General features: G+C 39.8%; 1 protein-coding gene across 3 annotated transcripts in view; it reads right to left on the reverse strand.

The window, feature by feature from the left end:
• Nucleotides 1-18215, reverse strand: part of LOC103353947 (protein tyrosine phosphatase receptor type M) — a 169666-nt gene extending 151451 nt beyond the window's left edge. For all 3 annotated transcript variants that reach the window (XM_008277149.1, XM_008277148.1, XM_008277147.1), the window contains exon 1: nucleotides 18058-18215. In XM_008277149.1, coding sequence (XP_008275371.1) covers nucleotides 18058-18130 — 73 coding nt within the window. In that variant the 5' untranslated portion in view covers nucleotides 18131-18215. The remainder of the gene's footprint in view (nucleotides 1-18057) is intronic.
• Between the last annotated feature and the right edge of the window lie 5154 nt (nucleotides 18216-23369).

Raw genomic sequence — 23369 nt, forward strand, 5'->3', positions numbered from 1 at the left:
TACAGTACTAGTTCACAACCTGTCGATCCACAGACTGCAGATCCCGTTTGCTGTGATGTAACTGATGCTTTCTACTGGAGCAGACTGCATGAATGTAGAGGCATAAATCAGTTTAGTTGTATTGAGAATTTACAGATCAGGCCTGAAAAACAAAATGCAATACTCAAATAAACTACATTAAACAGGGCTTTGGGCTCTCACAGACGTACAGAGTATGATCTTTAGTCAAACTTCCAAATCATTTTTTATATTTATTTTTTTCACTCCAGCTTCTAATCCCAGATTTCCATTACTGTCTGTAAAGGTTATGGACTTCAAAAAAATTACTTTCACGTGCCTGCTCACATGGTGTTGACAGCATTGACGATGATGATGATGATGATGATGATGATGATGATGATGTCCATCATGCAACACAATATTTTACTTTTGACTCCTTGGTAATCAGATCTTGAGCTATGCAAAGATGAGATGATGGTTTGCAGATCCTTCACACCCTGGACACAACCTGCTCCAGTTCCTCACCTTTGACAGGCACTGCAGGGCGCTGAACACCCGAACAGACTGAGACAAGAACAGTTTCTTCCCACAGGATGAACATTTATGTCAGTCTAAATACCAGAACAACTTTTTTTGAATCCCAACCCTGAACCACTGTACATGCTGTACATCATATACCTGTTGATATTTCATTCCTCGTCTCAGTTCGATTACACCATTTTCCACCTACTTCATGAACATAAGATGTCAGTACCTCTGTGTTTGTTGGTATTAAATGTATTTGCGCTAAACTTTGGTTCTCTTTAAACATGCTCTTTTACATGTGTCTGTATCTGTACATGTAGTTAAATCCCTGTTGCCTGTTTAACTTCATGTTTGAGAGCAAAGAAAACGTCAGGGTTGAATTCCATGTATGCGTGAACACACAGGGCCAGTAAATCTGATTCAGATTTCTTCCTGACACTCAGTGAAATTCAGTGAATTCAACCATTTACAGGCAGCTGAAAGAAAGTGAAGCCTTTTGCTTTTACAGTATAACACCCAGTAATCAGATTACAGTAACAACTGACTGACTGAACAGGTCAGGTCACTTTTCTTTGACTGTTTCTCATCAGAACAGTTTCAGAAGCTCACCTTTCTTTTGAAAATCCTTCAGCTATTACAGTCAGTGACGCAGAAATAATGTCTGGACTACAGTACTGGTTTTAAATTCCAGTCCAAGCACAGCAGAACATTTCTGTAGAAATAATTTAGATGCCTATTATTATCTAAAATAAAAAAGACACTAGCTACTGTTCTCTTGCTCATTTCCTCATAGCTCTCGTCTGCATGTTGTCTTAGCCATCTAGTAGTTAATAACTGATTAGCTTACAAAAACCCCACACACTTAACTTACCTAAACACCTGTAATGATGCTTCAGTCCTGGGTGCAGACCTTCATACCACAGCTCCACTGTATCCTGGAAGTTGTAGCTTCACATTGAGACAACTTCCTCCATGTTTATATACTGCAGAAGCTGATCAGCTGATCGAGCTCTGTGGATCTGTGATCGATTAATCTTCCTCAGTGACCCGGACATGTGGCACAGTGTGACAGAATCCATCGTTCCATAGTTCAAGAGGGGAATTCAAATTATATAAACTGAATGCAAAGAGTTGAAGTTTTAGTAAGCTTTAACGGAATACAGTTTCCGTTTAATAAATCCAAATTCAAATTATATGATTCAAGTATTCAAGTTGTGCGATATAAATTCTAATATAAATCATTCAAATTCAGGTTCTGGTGGCACAAATTTCTACCCACATGCCTTGCAACAAGCATACTGTCAAACAATCATCAGCCTAGAGCGGTTTTGGCCTCTGTTTTAGAGGCCACTTATTTCCAAGGACAGTGCTCTTAAGTGTGACTGATTCAAGAAAATACAAGAAAAAAGGGCAACACAACGAAGAAAAAAATCCTAGAAAATCAAGCAAGCAAGACAGCTGCTGCTGACTTTCTCCTATGAGAGTAATAGTGTAGATATATTAAACATGTTAAGCAAATCTCTATATATTCCCAAGTAAATTGAAAAGATGTTTAAAAACTTATTAAACGCGCAAAGGATAATATTCCTCCTGGAATTAAGGATTGACAGAATTGGAGCAACTCGGGTGAAACATTAATTAAGCGAAGGGTTTGAATGTTTCACTGCTGCAGCAGACGGATTGCCAGGCATCCGGTCCAGCATGACCACGAGAGGCCTCAATGCAGACCTAATGCAAACATCTAAAATGTTAGAGCACGGCGGCACAATGCTTACATATTGTATACATTTTAAAACCAAGCATTCAGGCGACTCAGGCTTTATTCTGAGGGCAAACCGTACAAGCCATGACAGAAAGACACGCATTGGTAGAGCACAACAGTAATGAAAAATTGTGATGGAATCCAGATAAGAGTGATATCATAAATCCAGAGGCAGAAACCAAAGGTGAATTTTCAAAGTAAATGTCAGCTCCTCCCACATAAGGATAAGCCTCTATGCTTTGCCACTGTAAGTGCTCCATAGTGTGTGTGCACTACTATATTAGTATGAGATAAGGTGCACACATCCCAGGGCGTCCTATTTAATTTCTGAAAATAGTACCCTTTTACAAGTGTGTAAGATGAACTTCCACCTCGCAAAGCTGCTTATAACAATTTAAATGAAATTTCAAAAATCGGCGTCTTCTACAATTCTAGATAATAGTCCAATGAGCGCACAAAACAATGTGACCCCCTCTGCTGACCCTCTTTGTGGCAGGGAAATTGCCTCTAATGACATGCTGTAGCACAGACACATTAAAAAGATTTCTCTTTTAGCTTTGTCAATTGACACATCCTTCAGAAAAATTCTCCACATGCAATAAATACGGCAGCTGTACCAGAGTATAGGAAAAAAAAAAATCCATTTTTGCCTAAAGGAATAATCTTGCATCACTCACTCTAAATCACAGTGCAGTACCTTCATGTAATATGACAACTACACATGATTTTGAATAGAATCTGGAGGATGAAATAACCTAATTTTATAGGATGAATTTGCAAGGAGTGCATTTAAAAGATATGCATTGCCAGGGTTGCAGCTGTACACTTGGGCATATGAAACTAGGAGGCAAGCCATCAAAGTAAAACCGTTAATTATCTTGGAGAAAATGAATGTGCATGAATGCATTAACAAAAATTAATAAGACTAATCCTAATCTAACTTTTCCGAGTCAGGTGCTCCAGGAAAAGCTGGACCATCTATGGGGATTTCTTCAATTAAAAATGTGACGCTGAAGCTCAGATCTGGTTATTATAAATCTCGCCCCACCTTCGGTTCATCTTCCAGCCAAAATCACATATTTTTCTGTTGTCACTACTGAGGCAGACACTAATTACAACTCATACATAATCTTTTATGTAAATGGTTTTGTCTTCTTTGATCTCCCCACGTAGTTGAGGACAGCCAGATCACAGAATTGGGCTAGAACTGTCACTTGAGTCAGAAGAAGAGAAGCGAAGTGGAAGGAAATCTGATTTGTTGTGATGCTTGTCAGCCCATGAGCACAGAGGATGTTTGATCAGGTTATTAGCCTAAAACAACATGGTCAGCCCAGCCAGAGCATTCATCCCAATCTTTTGGGACGAATAAGCTTAGCCTCAGATGTGGACCAGTGAAGACAGAGGACAACCGGGGATTTGAACACCTTTTAGTTGCTGGATTAACCTTTCCTAAGCTACTATAAAATCAATTCCACTTTTCATACACATTTCTTTACCTTAGAGAACTGCTGGCTATATGTTACACTGAATCAATCCTCATGATGCACTATTTATTCAGAATTTCGGTTGCAGGTAACAACTGGTGCTAGAAATAAATTCAGCAAAAAGTGACCATTACCAGTATGAGACCAGCTGAGAAACATCGCGTATGATACCTCATTTCCCTTTACTCCAACGTAACATTACAGTAGGCCCCTGTGGTTCTTTCTGAGACACAAACACAGCTGGAGGCATGACAGATAGAGGCCGGATGTGCGATACGCTTCCTACCAACAGGGAAAGGTCAGCTCTGACACCCTGGAAGAAGCCCTCAAGCTCTTATGGACATTAGGGAGCCAAACTGGCTTTCTGTGCAGCAGAAGGGTCAGTCAGCCCGCCTAGAGCAAGACAGGAAGAACTACTGACAACCTCTGGCACTTCCATCCAGTCCAAGCTGTAAGGGTTGGTTAACCCAAATTGCAAAAAAAAAACATATTTACTCACTTACCACTATAGTTGTATTAAGCTGTGCAGAGAATATTAGCTGTACTTGCTCGGGTGTACAGATATTCATATGAAATTCCTGCATCGTTTGTGTTGTTTTAAAACAAGAGAACACATTTCATTAGTATTTAAGGTGTAGATTGTCAGGGCATCTGCATCATTTCTGGAAAGACAAGTAACATGAGAAAATATGTTTGTTTTGTGGGTGAACAGTAGGGCTGGACCTGAACATTAGGTCGTTGCAGTGATATCCGGATAGCAATTTTGATATTCAAATATTCGCCCGCTGCATCTACTTGAGTAAACGTTAAACAAGTCTTCAGTAAATATATAAATTAATACAGATACTACACACACATACACACACACTTGTGTTTGTTTTTTGTTTTTGTTTTTTTAAATTAATTAATTATTAACCTGTGGGGTTAACACACCCACACCATACCTGCACGTTCCCTTCAAAGAGAAGGCAATGATATAGACAAGCGATCTGACAGGTAAGGTGAGTATTGTGAGACAATCACACAATTTGCGATGTTCGCCTGCTAATCAAGTAACTCAGCAACAGCCAAGCAGGTCAACTGAAAATAATGTCTGACTCACAATTAATCAAGACAAATGCATTATCAGACAGGAAGACATGCAGGCATTCAGCTCACATGAAGGTGCAAACACACAGCAGTAGGTACCTCATTTCTAAGTGGGATTTGTTTCGGAACTGATAAGCAGGATTGAAATTAAACATTTTAATGATTCTTCTAGATTCGGAACTTTGAAACCATATCTCGATGCCCAACCCTGGTGACAGCAAGTTAAAGTTAATGGCAACGTTAAAATGTATTGTAACAGTAGCACAAGCACAGAAGAGTCAGAAAGTCAGTAAAGAGATGCAGTTATTTATGTTAACAATAACCAACACTAGCCACAATACACTACTGGTCATACCATACCAAATAAGGCTGTATTGGTAAAATCCACTATTGTATGAAATAGAGTAAGGACACATGTTGCTAATGAATAAAACGCCACCAATGAAAAAAATGGAAAGACTTGTTTAGGGTTTTTTTGTTTTTTTTTCTAAAAAGTCTCATTAGAGCCTCAATTAGGTTACGTAACTTAAAGCTAAGCACCACAAAGAAAGGAACTAAGGGCGATCCTGTCTAAACTGATTCTTTGCTCGTGACAGCCAAAGAGGAAGACTTGACGAGGTAAAATTAAAGGGAGAAGCTTGAACAAAACAACTCTACTCAGTAGAAAACGTAGTTACCAGGTTACAAGGGCTATCTTTGGTGGGGAAGGGATTTTTGCATTTGTAGGATTTGATAAGAAGAGTGTAGGTGTTCTCTTCTTCTGTGTGTTCTACAAATGAACATGACAAGCTTAATTCAGTAGTGTACAGGCCGGACCCGCTGTCCTTTCCTTTCGTAATGCCAGTCTGGTTGCTGGCTCTTTCATAGCCTCATGCCACGGTGTCACCAATTAGCCGAGGCCTAGGTTTCATTAAGGCACTGGCACTGCTGCCTGCCGCCTTCTGTCACATCCCCGATAATAAGCCTGAGATGGGTCTACTACCTGACACACCGGGACAAGGAGGAAAACACACTGCACACACACATACAAAATACCAACACCGGCTATTCACAACAACACACATCCAAGTGCATGCTAGACACACACTCTGAGCACAGTCTATGTGTTTATGTGCACAAACACCTGCACACGTGCACGCTTGGATGCAGACAATCTGTCAACGCTTGACTGTCTTTTGTTCAGACAATTATAGAAATGAAGGCTGACTGATGAAATGCAGACTGATGGGAAGAGCCGAAAATTCAGATGGTTGACCTCAAACCAAAGTCACGGCAGCTTCAGTGTGCTCGACACGAAACGCAACAAAGAAAAAAAAAATGTGATCAGCAGTAGCTTGTACGTTCAGGGCCAAGTGCTATTTGTTTTTTGAATACTGGTGCCAATATAATGCCTGAGCTTTAGGAAGAATAACTAAATGATGAGATTTTCAGTTAAACCATTAAAAACAGGTACAATGGTAAGAGTTAAAGTCCATATTTGACCCTGAAACAACAGATGAGAAAAATGTTTCACTATGAAGTTAATTTACGACCGACATCCGACTCCAGCTTGTGCGACTTGATTGTTTTCAACATTTGGTGATACATGTCTGTCAATACCAATAAATAATTGAGGTTCAACACCCTGCCTTCATTATGTTCTCACTATTTTTGAGTCCTGTCACACAGCAGTCTACACTGAGCTATATTTCGTCTGTACATTTCCAGCTACGGCAGAGCTTTTCTGACAGTTTGGAGAAAGCACAGCTGGGGTGATGCTGGGGTGAAGTTTTCCCCAGGGAAAGGAACCTGGTGGGTTGAAGGGAGGAGATTTTCAGATACACAGGTGCTGTTGAATATTAGTCTCACTGCAAGAGGTCTGGGCTCACGGGAGTGAATTATTCATCCTCTGAACCCAGCCTGTGGACTTATGCCTTACCAGGGCACTGTTTGATGCTCTTGCAACTTCCCAGCGACAAAATAAGGCTGCGGAGCTGCTCCAAAGATGAGCCACTGTCCAATGAAGACATGTATAGAAAATTAACTAAAACCAACACCTGATTCTGCTCACGTTCACATGTTAAAGTTTCCCATAGTGTTCCTCTAAGGGCACGACTGTGTATGCTACTGTCAGTCTCAGGTTGGGTAAAGTGGATACACAAGGCTATTTTAAAAGAACATTATTTCAGTTTTCAACAAAAACCTGAACTGCTGACAAGAAATTATTTAAACATTAAAATGTGTGATTAAGTCATGAGGCTGTCAAGGACATGAGTAGGTTGAATGTAAGACCTGGTGCATTTTGGCTTCAACAAAGACATACAGGATGGAGTACTATACATATTCAGAAAAATGTGCCAGCTATTAAAAGGAACTAAATTACTTGTGATATAAATCTAGGAGACAAAATAATTGATACGTGTGACATGTATTGACTTTTCATTAACTGCAGGTTAAATGTCAAATTATTTCATTGTGTAGAAAATCACAAATGACCTCAAACTCTTTTCTATATGTGTCATGTTTCCAGGGCCGTACGCTGAACTACAGCCATAGCTCTTCAGAACAAACAAGCCTGGATCAAAATTGCTTTCTATTTCTTCTGCTGAAATCACAGTCCAACTTTTTTTGACAAATGCATATCTAATGTTTTTGTGTAGTTAATCTAACTATGACTTCTTTTCTGCTAATTAGATTACCGCAGAAAACAATTGGAAGGTATTGTGTAACAGATAATAAACGGTTATAGAGCCTCCGCGATAGGTTGGCATAATCGATGAAGTCAGCGCTGTGTTGAAATCACTATTTCTACCCAATGTTTTTTGTTTGTTTTTTTTTAACTTCAGCGCATTGCAACAAATGTTTTTTTTTTTTTCTGTAGTATCACTTGTTGTGTCATGGCATTAGCCATTTTGGCTCCAGTCATTGGTCAGCTGCAGTCAGTGCTACCGTTTTAGACAGTGGCGGGAGCAACAGGAAAGTCCGACTTTCCAAAAACCAAAGACTTCGAAAGTATGTGAGAGCTTCAAATGATCATGGAACAAAAAGTTGGTTTGTACACTGAGCATAGGCTCAGAGGCAGACCACCACAGCACAGGACAATGTACCAGCACCTGAGGGAAAAAAACACAGGTGCCATTGTCTCTGTACTCCAGTATAATGTATTTTAATACAGTTGCATTCCCATTTAAGCTGTTCTCATTTACAAATGTTCCTTTTTCTGTTCAGACAATGGAATGAAACATGTCTTATTAGGACTACACGGTAATGAGCAGTCCCTTCCAAGCTGCTGCTGCTGTACAAATACACAACTGACTTCATCACCGCAACATTGTGTGACAAACTCACCAACAGAGGAGTCAAAGATGGCAGCTGTGCTGTGAATTCAGCACATTTTCATAGAATTTGAAGCTACAACCAAAGTTGAACCAAAAACCAATAAGCTGTTCTGTGCTTGTAAAATATCCACTTTTTTCTTTAATATAAAGAAGAAATTTTTTCACTTTACAGTTAGTCAAGATGCAAAGAATCTTAAGGAAATGGTCTTTTGCTATTTTGGAGAAAATTAATTGATTAGATTGACTATTTAGTAAAATAGTCTGTAGATCAATCGACAGAAAAACAGTCATTTGTGTCAGCCACATTTTATCATATAGCTGGTCAGAAATATTTCATTTGGTTACAGTCAGAATTATCGGGGGAAAAACAAGGTTCTCCTGGAGGAGTGAGGCTGTTTTTGCATTGATGTATACAACTGTTTCCATTGCAGTGTCCTGGATAGTAAAGAAACATTCACAGAGCAACGGAAGCCTCCAGTATAAGCTTTGTAACGGACCCTAGTACTGCTGTGTTGCAGTGCAAGTGGGAGTGTTTTAGTGTTTTAAAGGGGACATCATTTGTAGTGTTTGAAAGGCCGCAGTTAGACCGTTATTAGGCTACTAGTGTTTGGCACATGGCAAAATAAATTCGGAAGTAACCACCAATAGCAAGACAAGCCACAGAAATCCAGGATTAATAATGGTTATTAGTCAAAGTTTCTACATTTGTCTGGCTTTCATCCCATCCCCTTGAAGCTGAGAGCATAATGAAAATTACTCATTGTAACCATTTACAAAATTCGTACAAATAGAGTGGGCTATTTAAATCACATACACACCCACTAATGCTATGAAAAGTTAACACAAATAAAGCAAACAAAGAAATAGACAAAGACTCTTCTTGTTTCACTTGATGACTGTTGGTTTTGATGCAGTATGCTGACCAATAAACTAGGAAAGTACAGTAAATAAAAGGTAGAGGTGAACCTACCAACACCATGACAAGCAACAGAAAAAAAATAAATGATAGCTATATAGGTTAGAAAGTCAATCGCTTGTTGTCCCTTCGTGCTGTTTCTTTTAGCTCGTATCAACCATTTACACAGCAGCAACATCAGGTCAAGACAAGAAAATAAAGACATATTCAGACCTGGTGAAACATATGTGGTGGTAAAACAGGGAAATCTGTTTTGTGCAGGGTTCTTTCTTGTCCTTTCCTCTTTTTACAAATATCTCCACACATTGCTTCAGCTCGGATCCTGTCATGAATAATGCCCCATTTAGACAGTTGGGAATGGCAACTAGGAAATCCTCAGTTAGCCTTGGGAGTTGCTCAAAGACTAAGTGGAACAGGGAAGATACATGTTTGCCGTTCTGTCAAACTATAGCTTCAGCAGTGGCCAATAATATTGACAACACAGAGAAATATTTAAATTGTGTTCATTTCTACTTGTAGCCATTTAGGCTCATGTGCAGTAAAAGTGACAAGCTGCATTTAAAGCGTAAATTCACCAAAGTAAGACTGTTTCACTTTAACGTGATGTTTTCCTAAAATTACATGTCTGGTTGATTCTGTTCTAACTTGTTTAAGTCTGGTGCTATTTGTCATGATATGACGCTGAGGCAGTCGGATTGATGATAACGTTGCTGAAAAACCAACAACGCTTCAGGCAATCCACCATTAATTACTCCCTTTTTTACCCTGATACCAATAAGTCTTTAAGGCATCACATTCAACAGAATGCATCCTTCTGGCCGGCAGCGTACTATCATTACAATCAACTTGTCAGATTTTCACCGGTTTGTTTATTCAGATGTGCATTATTCCAAAAACGTGTTTTCAACTTTGTTTCCGTTTGCAAAGCAGAGCTTCACCCACACTTCTAATGACTCCTGTGCCCTGTAATTTCTTTAGCGTGGCAAACTCTGATTACAGGGTGGAAGTCAAGCTTCAAGCCAAGCATCATCTTTTCCAGTTATTGTTTTGTGTTTGCTCTGTCTTTAACACAGGCCCTGCAGCTGTGTGTCTGAATAGCTGTGTCGATGTAGTAGTGTTTAACACCAAAATGACTTAGTAGAACAGTTTGCTGCAGCACAGCCTGTGGCTACTGATTTTCAAAGCTTTATTTTCTCAGGCATGTTGGCAAATTAAACAAGGAATGTGCTAGAAACTGAGCTGACATCGGTCGTGCTGATCATCTGCAATAGTGGACGGGCCTGCAGTTAGCCAAGTTGTCCCTAGAAGAGCTATTAATGCACTTGACTCGTGTCAGATTTCAGTGAGTAAACAAACTGTCACAGGGACAAGCACAAGTGGGAATATGATTCATGTTGTGATAGGAGGTTTGCCACTTGGTTAAAAACTAAAATTGTGATTGACAGTAAAGAAAGATTCTTCCGAATCATCTTATAATTCCATTTCCAAAAGCTAGTTGGAGTTCAGGGGCATACAGAGGTCATTTATATAATGATCCTCATTTTCTGAATGTTTTCAGAAAGACACAACAGTACATCTTTTCTCCAGCATCATTTCCCATCAGTTTATTCGCTCTCCTTCTCTGCACTTTTGGAGGCACAGACACCCTCCTCTGGCTCTGACTGCTCCGGAGTGACCACCCTGTGTGGTGCAGAGCGTACAGTAATGCCATTAAACGTCCCCCTGGGGAATCAGTCATGCAAAGGTTTGAGCTTAGGGCCAATACAAAAGAGACCCATTTGAAAAGGAGCCAAGCCCAGCCTGAGGAGGTCAGAGGGCTGTTTACAGAACAACAGTCTCTTATCGGCTGTATGCATCCCCAAGGAGCCTCCACCGCAAACAGATAACAACCACCAAAAAGCCGCGAGAGTGTGGCCGATAGGAGTATAATCAGGTACATTCTGCTTTGGGAGGAAGAAGAGGCGGATAAGGGTGGATAATAGTGTATCCGACTGCTAGTTGTGTGATCGTATGCCAGTGGGATGCCGCTGCATTAAAAACATTCAGTAAAGTGTGTGAATAAAAGTTGATTTTTCTCCTTAAAACACCATAAAAAATATGCGAAAGTTAATGTATTTTCACATACTAATAACCACTATTCAACTCCACCAGTGGGGCCTAATTCATCCTCAGGGATCGCTTCATTATTGAACAGTTGAATGGTCGATAGGACCAGCCAAGGCAGCTTTTAGTACAAGGGCAAATAGACAGTGTAAAAGCCAATGCAAATAAATGGCACTCAAACAAGGCTTAATTCATTAATGACTGCGTGACGTGCACTAATGTGACGGCAACAGATTCAGACTGACAGTAATGGAGAATTTTGCCCCTGGTTATACTCATAACCAGGATGGGGAACCTTTTCTCCCCGGCCCTTTTTCTCCCCATCCGGGGAGGAGGGATGTACACCTGCCTGCCTGAGCCTTGACAGAAGCCTAATAAATAACAGGAGACAAGGTGAAACAGCAGTAGCAGCCCCCCTCCCTCCTTTCCCACTGCCACCACCTAACCCACCACCGCGTGTGCGAGCAGCAGCAGCCTACGTCGACAGCTTTTTGGCATGAAAGACAGTCTCCTCCAAGTTAGGAGGTACACTTGTCCCGTGAAGGAGGCAAGTTGAGTTATTCATGAAATCACAGAAGAAACTTTCAACTTTCGACAACGTGACTATGACACCAAAGCAGCAACAGGCGTTTTATTTGACAGACTTAAAATTAAGCTTTGCGCTTCAGGTCAAGGCTACATGCTCACCTGAACCAAATATCAGTGTGCTCTATCAGAATCGATTCCAATTCACATAATAACCCCTGAGTTACAGGCTACAACGCTGAATAGATCCAGCTTATTCAACACCAGGTTTTGAAGATAAGTGAAGAATGTGCCAGCATCAGGGTCAATTCAATCTGAGTGAAAGACCACTTGTGAAACTGCCAGTCATTTGCCACCAGTACAGATTTAATTTTCACATCAGCAGGAGTCAACTTGCTCTTTCTAAAAATATATGCTTTTTAATATCAGTAAAAGTGAGCCGACTTCCAGCCTAATATGCAAAGAAGAGACCCAACCATCAAATGAGCAGACACACTAACGTCCTGATTTAAACTGCTCCTCCCTCGTTATCCTTCTACTTCTTGTCACCAATAATAACAATTGAGACCCTTGGAGCATTAATTAGTGAAAATTTCCAACGTCCCTGAATTCTCTGAGCCACCTACAATGAATGCAGACTTCTGTAAACATGATCCGCTGCATAGTAAGTTGTTGTTTTTCCTACAAGGAATTTTTTTAGACATGGCGATGAGATCACAGAATTGTTCGAGCATGCCTAACATACACAAACACTCCTCTCTCCCTTACATACACTCCCCCCTCCGACTCTCACTCTCTCTTCATTAGGCAGCCCCTGTGCTGGCCTGTGTGCGATTCATTAGCTTTTATCCTCTTCATTTGAAGAAGGAGCTGTGTATAATTAGAGCATCTCTGTTTGTCCGGCATCCTTCACACAGTCACATCTCAAGGCATTATCATTCCACTGCAGAGCTCCCGGATAACATAGCCACAGCAGCCGCCTCGAGAATGAACTTCAAGCTATTACTGCCTCTCAAGAATGTAAATAAAATCACTTGCAAATCAACAGCTAATGATTGAATGTAGAGTGGCACTCCAGGGATATGAAGATGATGAACCATCTGAGTTCTGAGATTTTACTTACTTTCTTCTGCTTGAAAATGCTCACGATAGGCCATTTTTCCACACACACACACCACCAGTACTTGGACAGTCACATGTTTTTTTTGTTGTGTTGTCTCAGTACTCCAGCACTTAAACCTCATAATGTGTGTCTCTGAATGTGTCAATTTCAGGACGATGCAGCAGGACAATGATCTAAACATATAGTGAAAGCTCCCAAGAGCCTTTTTATGGTCAACAGAGGAATGTTTTGTTTTGTTTTTTTAAAAAGTCATCTGACCAAATTACTCTGTGTTTCACTTACTGAAGACCAGACTGAAGGCAAAAACCACACAAGTAAGAAGTGCAAAGAAAGGTTTTGACACCGAATAATAGAAATACGGACAGAAAAAGCTACATTCTTAAGAAAAGCAGCTAAATTCAGACTCTTCACAGGATCTTCATCATTTAAAAAAAAAATCGTAAAAACAGATCCATCACATGTTCTACAAAACAGCATATTGCCAATGTGCCATAAACTGACATGATTCTCTCCAATACGTAATTTACAGAGACATCTTCCAAAGCATTTTAGAGTTCTCTGGCTTTACTACATGCAGGTAAATCTGACTGAGCGCTGCATTTAGTATTTCGAGGATTAAGTATGATGACATTTTTTGACAAGTACATGTTAACTTATCCGGTTACTGTCTGTGCACTATGCTGGAGTCTATGTATTAATAAGGCTTCACTTCCCAGATAGTTCATCCTGGGTACATTCAAACACACCCAAATGAAAGCAGAGAATCAGAGCTTTAACTTGATAGTCACTGTTTGAGTTTAGATCTAATATGCTGGAGTGTAGAGCCAACAAAACAGAAATGTGTCACTGTGCAAATACAGACAGCACTTTCCATCACCTTATTAAGCCTACCTATGATACCACTTTTATTAACTTTAGTTTGTTTTGAGCAGTTAAATATGAGAAAAGCTGCAGCTGGACATATCAATCCTGGATTCCATCTCCACAGTCTACTCCTATGGAGACTGCTGCCTAAATAGATGGAAGTCTACCCATGGGTACTCATGCACTGCATCTATGTGCATCATCAATTTGTAATGGTAAACACAACTCAGAAATACATTTGTGATTAAATGTTGTTTACTTTTCCAGTAACAACTTTCCTGCAATTCTAGGAATCCCTGTTGGAAACTTTTAGAAAACAGAAACTGACTTTTCATCTTGTACTAGTACTGAATAATGTGTCAAACAGTGTGATCTTTCTTCCAACAAATGCAATATATATATTTTTTTTATTTATTTTTTTGATATAAGTGTAATGAGAATGGCAAGATTCTAAATAATGCTCTCTTTTATAATGCATGATATCAAGTTCTGGTTTGGTGTTTAAGCCCACAAATGCAAAGTAGATGTTGCATCAGTTAGTACTTTGTATTTGACTTTATACATCATATCTTAGTATGATATGTTTGACCAGTAATCTGTGTTGAAAAGAAGAAAGCAGGTGTTTCAGGGTGTAGAATTCTTATAAAGACCTGCCCTTATGATGGTCATTGGTTTTCAGATAAACCAAATACTATACAAATAAGGTTATGAAGTCTTGTGGTAAAACAAAGCAGACTGTATGGACTTTAATTTTTACATGAAGTACCTTGTTAGACTTCTCTATCAGTAAAATATGGATGACACTGTCACTTACAACAGTAGTCTAAGAATGGTCTGAGTCTATACAGCAGCACTATTTGCATATTTGCAAGTTCTTAAAGTTTAGTTTTTAAAGTCACACACCCTTACATGTCTACCAGCCATGATCAGTCTTCAGACAGCTCTGCTGACAAACTCAGCAGACCCTTTTCTAGGAAGTCGCACATGTACCCGCAGTGTTTGAACAGCTTCAGTAAATCCATGTGTTTCCACCGCCTTCATTATCATCATAATAAAAGTGTCTGAAAAGCAAAGTTACAGAAGAACGTAGACACCTCCTTTTCTGCTTTGTACTATCATCAATCACCATGGAGCTTTTTTTTTGTCCTCCAACATTGGTTGAAGCCAACGTTAAAAAAAAAAAAAAAAAAATCACATGCATATTTAATTTCATTCTCCACTGGCTCCCACAAAGGAAACTGCCACCCTTCAGGACACCTTTCGGAAAAGTCTCTATTAAATCTGAGTCAGCTGGGAGAGAAAAAAATGGAAAAAAAGAAACATTTCATGAGTGAAAAACTATCTAAATTATGGCCAGACTTCAAATGAAGTGCTGTTTATCTTCTCAAGCAGCCAATGTGTTGTTTTACTCCTTAGTCACAGCTTGGATGGCAATCAGGATCGGTCAACCAGGACGCTATCAGCAGCAGTCACTCTGCAGTGACAAACTACAGCGCTACACCCCAAGCATGGGCATTATTCTCAACACACGGCTCACCTCTATCAGAAAACAAGGCAGGTTTTATGGCTGCTGGAAAAGGTGGTAAACATAACAAAGCACATAGCTCACTGGAATTTAATGTGCTCGGTCAAAAGACAGAGTATAGATATCAAAGGCCAGGCCTTCTAGAAAAAAAAGCTGTCTTCATAATGTAGAAAACAAAAGCACTGGCCATACACAACAAGTGATTTATAGTGTTGTTTTTTACGTTCCCTCTGAACCTGGAGCATCCAGTGGGCATTGTGAATGCAGGGGAGGGGGAATGGTTCATAAACAAGTTCACAGAGGACGGAGATGAAACTGATACAGTGTGATTCTGACTATAGATTTGATTTTGTTTTTATAAGTAAATTAAAAGACTTACAAAGAACCTTTCTCTGTTATCGAATTGTGGCTGCACAGTCACAAGGTGCTGATACTGTGCACTGAAGTAGACCGGTGCTCTGGTTACCTCAGTGATCTAATTATCACATGAGCTGTTATCACATACGCTCCATAACAAATGCCTCCTGCCGCATGCACGGACTCATACTTAGCCTCTACCTCTCCATCCGTGTGTGGCTAATCCGTCACCCTAGCCAGAGAGAGTAAAATACATCAAATTGATTTCTTCCTGGTTTACATATTTACACACACACTCATGCAATTAGGAGCACATTTATCGATGGTTTTGGTACCACTGGGAGCCCTGCAGTGCAGCCCACGCCAATAAATCACCCATTCCTGAGGTTGCCAGCGGGCAAGACTGATAAACCTCACACAAAAATGGACTGGGAATACTTTGAGCTTCAGGGTAAGAGAGTTCTCAGTCACTAAAATTGACCCATGGTCTTGATACTCTTTGATAAAAGCTTTTTTTTTCTTTTAAATCATAAAATACATAATGTAGGTCCCTGAATATACCAGATCTCCTGTGTAAAAAGATCTATGTCTCCAGTTTGTAGAAAGCAGACACACAAAAATAAAACAAAGTGATTATTCAGCTCATAATATGTGGTGATTAATCAAAGTTGTGGACAATTTTGTCACATTGTGACACAAAAAGTTGCCAAAGGGTATCTGAATTCTGATCTATGGTCTGACTCGCGGTCCTCCACTCTGAGCAGCTTAACTTCATCATCTGGGTATCATATTATATGTGTACCATGCTGCCCCCAGCAGGCTCTACGAAAAGTGCATCAGCTGCCTGCTCAATCCCACAGCACCCACCTAGAACTGAAACCACACATCACACAACAACTTCACCACACACACCACTTCTTCATAGTCTAAGCAGTATATAAAATCAAACACATTCACAGTTTAATATCAGTCTGTTCCATTTATTCATGAGATTATCAAATGCAGCTCTAATTGTACAGGCAGTATGGATCACCCTCAGACTGGAAATTCATTGTCTATACATTGATTGGCATGAATATGGGCTAATGTGCCTTTTTCCACATAGATAGCTATTGTGGAGAAAGAAGAAACGACCCCTTTAGGGGCTAATTTAGACTTGTTGTAATGTTAAGTCCCCTTGGGCAACCTATGGCCGTTATATTGAAGGTGAAAGTCTGCACTATTGTTTGACTAATTCTAATAGGTCAAATCACTGTCTGGTGCTAATCCCTTAACTTTTTGCTCACAAAGCATTGAATGAATTAGTGAAGTTACCCAACTATGAATGCCATTAATTTGAACAGGAGTGCTGCGTTGTCTATATGAGAAAGTCTGCATCAAGAGCCTGTCAATAGGTGAAACAACATTTCAGAAGTGAAGTAAAACTCCAAAGAAAAAAATAAAAAATCAAAACGATATTCACTTGTGACCTCTCAGCTCAAAAGAGTGCCGGCAAATGAAAAAGTTCTGATGTAGTTGTTGTCCGTTCCTTTAAATAAAATGTGTTTTTGGACATGATTTGCGCACATAGTTCTGCAAAAACGCAAACATCTCTAGAGCATTTACACAAAAAGAAGACATATATCAACATGTGCTTATATTCACACAAAAAAAGACTCTTCTTATCAACCACAGCATAGATGTCAAACATGTGGAATCTGATTTTACGCATAGAAGTTCAACTGTTTTTGCACTTAAGCCGACAGCACCAAATCAACTTGGATGAAAAGAGCTTCGCGCACAAAATATAACTCACATTAGGTATACCTGTCGGGAAACTACACTTTTAAGTGGCTGTAATCTATGTCCAAACAAGCACTTTGACATCATAATTCAAGTTCGTCTCGAGTTCACGGTGAAACGACAGTAGCCGTGGTCCCGTTTGGCTTAACGCCTCGTCTACAAACCAACGGCGCACGGTGACACATTTGCTGCGTGAATCCCTTGAGGTTAATCACATTAGACAAGAACTTATCAAGATAAAGTTAGACACAAACACTGAACTCCTTAAACTTGTGGTCATGTCAAATTGTGGCAGTGAGAGCAGCGGAGCGGCTCCGATGCGCACACCGGCGCCAAAGGTGACCACCGCTACAGCTGAATCCAAGTGTTGGAGCTCCGAGCTGGAACATTTGGCTGATTGTAAATAATAATAAAAAATAATAATAATAAAAAATACGGGCAAAATTTAAGTTTAAAGCTCCTTTGAGTGCAAAACGCTGCTCCTTCACCACATCACTCTGCTGTTTATGCCCCAATTCAAAATCATAAAATTAATTTACAGGCTTGAAACTGCAGCTAAACTATCAGACAGAACAGAACTCATTCTAAGTGAATGTTTCCTTCCACTTCGTGCCCCGTCTGTGGCGCTCAAAAACACAAAGCATATGTTCGGCACCTGCAAGCACGTCCAGGTAATCCTTCTTACCTTTAAAAACTTCTCCTCGGGCGGACAACAGCAGGGTTATTGCAGCAAACAAGCAATTGATAACTTTCTCCATGTCGCCGGCGCCGTCGTTAGCGTTAACCCCCCAGCCGCGGGGTTAACTCTTCTTTCTTTGTTGGAACTTAAATCCTACCTATACTTTGTGTCAGACCTGAAGTGTGTCGCCCTGCCCTCCGTCCCTCCTGCCTGCTGTCGGGGAGTGAGAGGAGACTGGTCGCCGACACGGCTGCTCCTTGCCGGCTTGCTACACACTTGGAGGAGAAATGTGTGAGTGAGTCCTGATTCCTGAATTACGCCTGGATTGAGTGGTCCGGCAGCTCCAGGAGAGCGGCGGTTGTGCGCGCGCTGTCTGGCCGGTAGAGGGCGCGTGTGAGGCCCGCGGGTGAGCGAGGGGGCAGGCGGTGTCCCTCCTCCTGCCTCCGACGGGGCTGCTCAGCTGCGCGCACCCAAGTTAGTTAAAAGTAAAAGATGCAGCCGTGGGAGCACCTGTGGTTAGTTAAGCCACGTTAATGCTGGCTTCATTTGCTCACTGTTTGGGGTCTATGTTGATATAACTGCTAAATGGACTTTCTTTTTCTTTCAGATTAACTGTGGCAGGTTGCTCTGTCAACAGAAGTGTGGTCTAATCTGGTATCCTACATCATGATGTCTATTTACAGTTCTATGTCCTGATTGGACACACTGGTAGGACGCCCCAAAACAGATGATCAGAGGCCTGAAAAGTTAGCTGTATTTGCATGAATTATAGCTAGATTTTTGTGTTTACTAATGGACAGTTTTCATAAGAATAGGGAAATTCAATATCCTAAATAATGTTTGTAAGCTGTAAAGGACGCAGGAGGCCTCCAGGACCCCAAAAACAACATTAAAATTGATCTCACATAAGTCCAGTTCTTTTAGAATGGTGCAAAAACGTGTTGCCTTCATTTATTAGGTGGTTTGATAACAGATTTTTTTTTAAGCTTTAATGTTGAGTTAAACTATATAAACTCATCCCTGTGTGTCAAAGTGGCATATTTTGAAGTTTATCTTTTTCCCTCTTATTTTTAAATGGTGTCTGCTAAAATGTGCAGCTTTGTTAACTCCCTCCTTCACTCTCAAACATCCCTCCTCACTCACTGCAGCTCCAGCTCACCAGCTCACCAACGAATCTGCTCAAACACCATAAATCTACTCCGGAGTATTTCATCCATAGGTTTTCAAACCAGAAAGTAACTCTTAAAAAAACGACAATGACACATAAAGCGCCGCCCTGTACAGCTGACAGGATCGGTTTGTTATATAGGAAACCTCAGAATTCTGAATCTGTGTTTGTGAAACTGTCACCATTAAACCACAGTTTCAACAGAGACAAAAGTTTAGCCACCTTATTTAAATTTGAACATGTAAAAAAATGTATTTTTTAAGCAGTGGGGGACTTTAGCTGTAGCTGCTGGTCATCTAATCACAAATATGAACTAAATATTGTCAGAAACCATGCTTTTTAAAAAGGAAACAGAAGTAAATCTGATGATGTAAATCATGTTATCACGTCACAGTAGCAACAAAACGGATCTTGCTGTAGGAGTATTCATCTGCTGTTACCAAGATCTTAAAAATTCTTTCAAACAGCAGTGTGAAAGACAAGATGAGAAGCATTTAGTGAGAAACAAAAATGGAAGATATGGAACTTTGTGGTGAGATTGCTTTCTCAGCATACATTTTAACTCTTTAGACTTTAGTTTCAAACCCTTCAAGACAATGTCTCCCAATATACTACACTGGCCATTAAGACTAATGTCTGCCTATTTAGTTCAATTCCATTCAATTTAATTTTGTTTATCTAGTACAAATTTACAACAAAGATGCAATCTCATAACACTTCACATATTAAGATGAAGACGTTGTAAATTTAAACGGCGAATCTAACAAATCCAAAGTTTCTCTTGGATTCACTTTGAGCAAGCGCTTGCCAGCAGTGTGAAGTTACAAAAAACCTCCCCTCTACTGGGAAGGACAAAAATAAAACCTCAGACAGAACCAGGCTCAGGCAGGGCAGCCATCTGCCTCAACCGGTTGGAGTGAGGCTGGGGATTCGGGGGTTAGGGTGGGAATAGCAGGATAGCAGATGGAGAACAGACAAACAATACATAAAAGAAGAATGAACACTTTAGAGATCTGTGAGGTCAGTAGGAAGCGTAGCTCTGGATCCACAGACACCAGCAGAGAAAACAAGCACAATTACTCAAGTTAAAATATGAGTAAACTCAGTTGGCGCCAGATTGTATTGCAACATTGTTGTACATATTTCATTGATCACCACTGCTAAATGACTGTTTGCTAAATCAAGCTGGTGATTTTATTTGTCAGAACACTAAATAAGCCACGGAGGGTATTTTCATGCTCACCTTGACACCGTAATTTATTAACTCATTACATTAAAATCTTCAACAGATGGATTTTTAATCATAGCTCACCTTGTGTGTCCTTTCTCATCAAATTCATGCATTGATCCTATTAAAGGGAAACCCAGGCTGACATTTAGGAGCGTTTTATTAGTTGACCTGGTAAAATAGGACGCATCATCACACTTTTTTTTTTTTTCTGCTTCGATGAATCAATAATGATGCTGTGCTTTAATTTATGCAAATATTTGTTCAAAATGAGTCTTATCTGAGACAGCAAGTGCAAACAAGGCTAGGATATTTTCACAGCTATATCAAACACAGGGATGAAGAAGGAACTAATGACAAAGTCAGCCAATGTCATTCCCTTCTTGTTTTTGCATGCATAAACACACATGGAGATTTCACTTGTACCAGCAGTTTTCATAGCTAATTAAAATGCAGCCAGATTGACATGGATCTACATTTAGTTTCAAAATGACCCCCTGTTGCCAAGGATATATGGCTCCACTTGTTGTTTTTCTCTATAAGTACACAAACAAAGCCTGAGTCATTCCATTGAAACGCCACCAGTCTCTGTGGTGTTTAGGTATTGTCTTGGCTGCAACAGTTATGTTGCCAGGAATGCATGAATGTCAGTCTAAGCAGAGCTGTCATGGGAATTTGTGGGAATGTAAACTGATGTGACTGAGTAGAGGTAATGAATGGATAACATCATTGTTTGCACTTACAAATGCGTGGCCAGAGAGAGTGTGAGCGTGTTTGGGAGTGTGTGATTGAGGGGTGTGTGTCAGTGGTTTGCCATAAACAAGTCGTGTTGAACAAATATATTCTACCTCACTCCAGTGGTTTCCTTTTCTCTAGTGTAACTCCACAGCCCAAACAGACTAAGCAGTGACACCACTAACCATGTCCCAAATGGCATAATTTGAATTGGTTTTAAACTAATTAGTTTTACATTGATTAGATTTATTACACATATAAACGTGGACAGATTCCTCCTAAAATTAAGCTGTCAGTGTTAAGGTCCTTTTGATGAAGTTACCACCACTTGAAGTGGCAGAAGCTGAACATTTTAGCAATTTAGTCATTACTCTGCATCATAGTTTCATTCCTTTTGTCTTTGTCAACCTTTTGCCAGCACCTTTTAGCTTTTTTTTGTCATCATGTGCATGCTTACTATTTAAAACTATTTAAACCATCATCTTTAGGTTTGTTTTAAACCTTTTATGTAATTATTTTGAGCCAATTATCATTCCTCTGTCTGCTATTTTAGGTAACTATTTATTGATTGTCTATTTCAACTTATTATACATTTTGCTGATTTACTTCAACCTTGATTTGCTGCTATTTAGACTGTGTATAAGTTTTCACACATTCATAGGAGCTATAAAATCTAAATTTTTGTCATACTTTTCATTTAGAGCTAGAGGCGGATTCTAAAAAAAAGAATGAAAAGGAATAAAGGCTCCCTTGGTTTGTTATAAGGCTTCATATTCTGCTAACTTAAAATATATTTCGCAATCATATCATAATTTTTGTTTCAGGAAGCTGCACACCTACCTTTTTTTTTATCTTGTTTTTTTTTATATCATGTAACCTTTCACAAGCTTACTTTTATCACACTCTCAAAGCAAAACACAGACAAGCTGTGACATTACACTGATTGGATGAGAGGAAGTGCCTCAAAAATTGATGCCAGGCCAGGATCAAAAGATTCCATATTTAGGCCTTAAAGGTTATGACAGTGGTCCACTGTTTCAGTGACTCACTGCTGTTGATTTCCAAACAACATCCCGAGTTACCGAAGGGGTAATACTGACATTTCATCATAGATAGCCACCAGCAGCAGGGGAGAGACCTGTTGGCTCTTGGCAAATCTATGCTCTTTCATATTTCTTCCTGCAGAGAGAGTTTACATCCGTTAAATAAAAGAATGATGAGCTAAATGACACTTTGTAATTGACGTAAGTGACAGTATAATACTTTGTCAATAAATGGCAATCACCTCACCCTATGTGAGGGGTCTCAGTGTGAGTGAATAAATCACAGAACTTAAGCTGCACTCCAAAGAAAGACTTATTAAGTCTCTCCTCATGTGGTTTCCAGACAACAGTGGTTTGTCATTTAATTCCATTGTGATTATCCTATGCCTTGATTGTCAAAAGCTCAATATGAGATTGATTAGCTGTCCTTCATTATGGGAAGTCACTGGCTGCTGGTGATGCTAAACTGTTTTCTAAGCTTTAACTTATGAATGCAAAATACCAGTCTGCGTTCATCCATTTGTTTCATCTTGCACAGTGTCTCATTATAAAGCAAAGTTATTGGAGCACATAGCAATTAAATAGGATCAGCAAATCCTAAAAAGCCCGGTTACCGCAGTCATGGCTGATCCCTGGTGTACATCTGACCACCAAGTTAACACCACTGACTGCACTGAGGTTGATTGCCAAGAGGCAAAGGATCGCTTTAATTTGTTGACATAGTGATTAAAGTGTGTTTGTGTGCTTTACTTAACAATACACTAGAGACTGTATGCATTTCAAAAATATATCCTGAACTTTTGAAATAAAAATACATGTTGTATCTCTTAGCTACTGATAGGAAATGTTTCTGTCTATATATAATGTTCATTTGATGGTAAATAAGTGACACTAGCAGACATTGTCTTTGTATAATGTATCACTAAAATAGTAACAGCAACACACAACACCTGAATTCAGGTCATCTGACTCACATTGAAGCAATATCTTTATAGGTGCTTTAGATGACAGCATGTTCCATGATAACTATCTAGGACAAAGACTTATTCAGGAGGGGTTCATCTATCATGAATACATGGGTTGTGTGTGTGTCTGTGAGTGTGAGCATTGCTCAACGAAAGAGAGAACGTGTGAGTGGATAACT

Source organism: Stegastes partitus, unplaced genomic scaffold, assembly GCF_000690725.1.
Source record: "Stegastes partitus isolate 25-593 unplaced genomic scaffold, Stegastes_partitus-1.0.2 Scaffold90, whole genome shotgun sequence".
NCBI classification, from domain to species: domain Eukaryota; kingdom Metazoa; phylum Chordata; class Actinopteri; family Pomacentridae; genus Stegastes; species Stegastes partitus.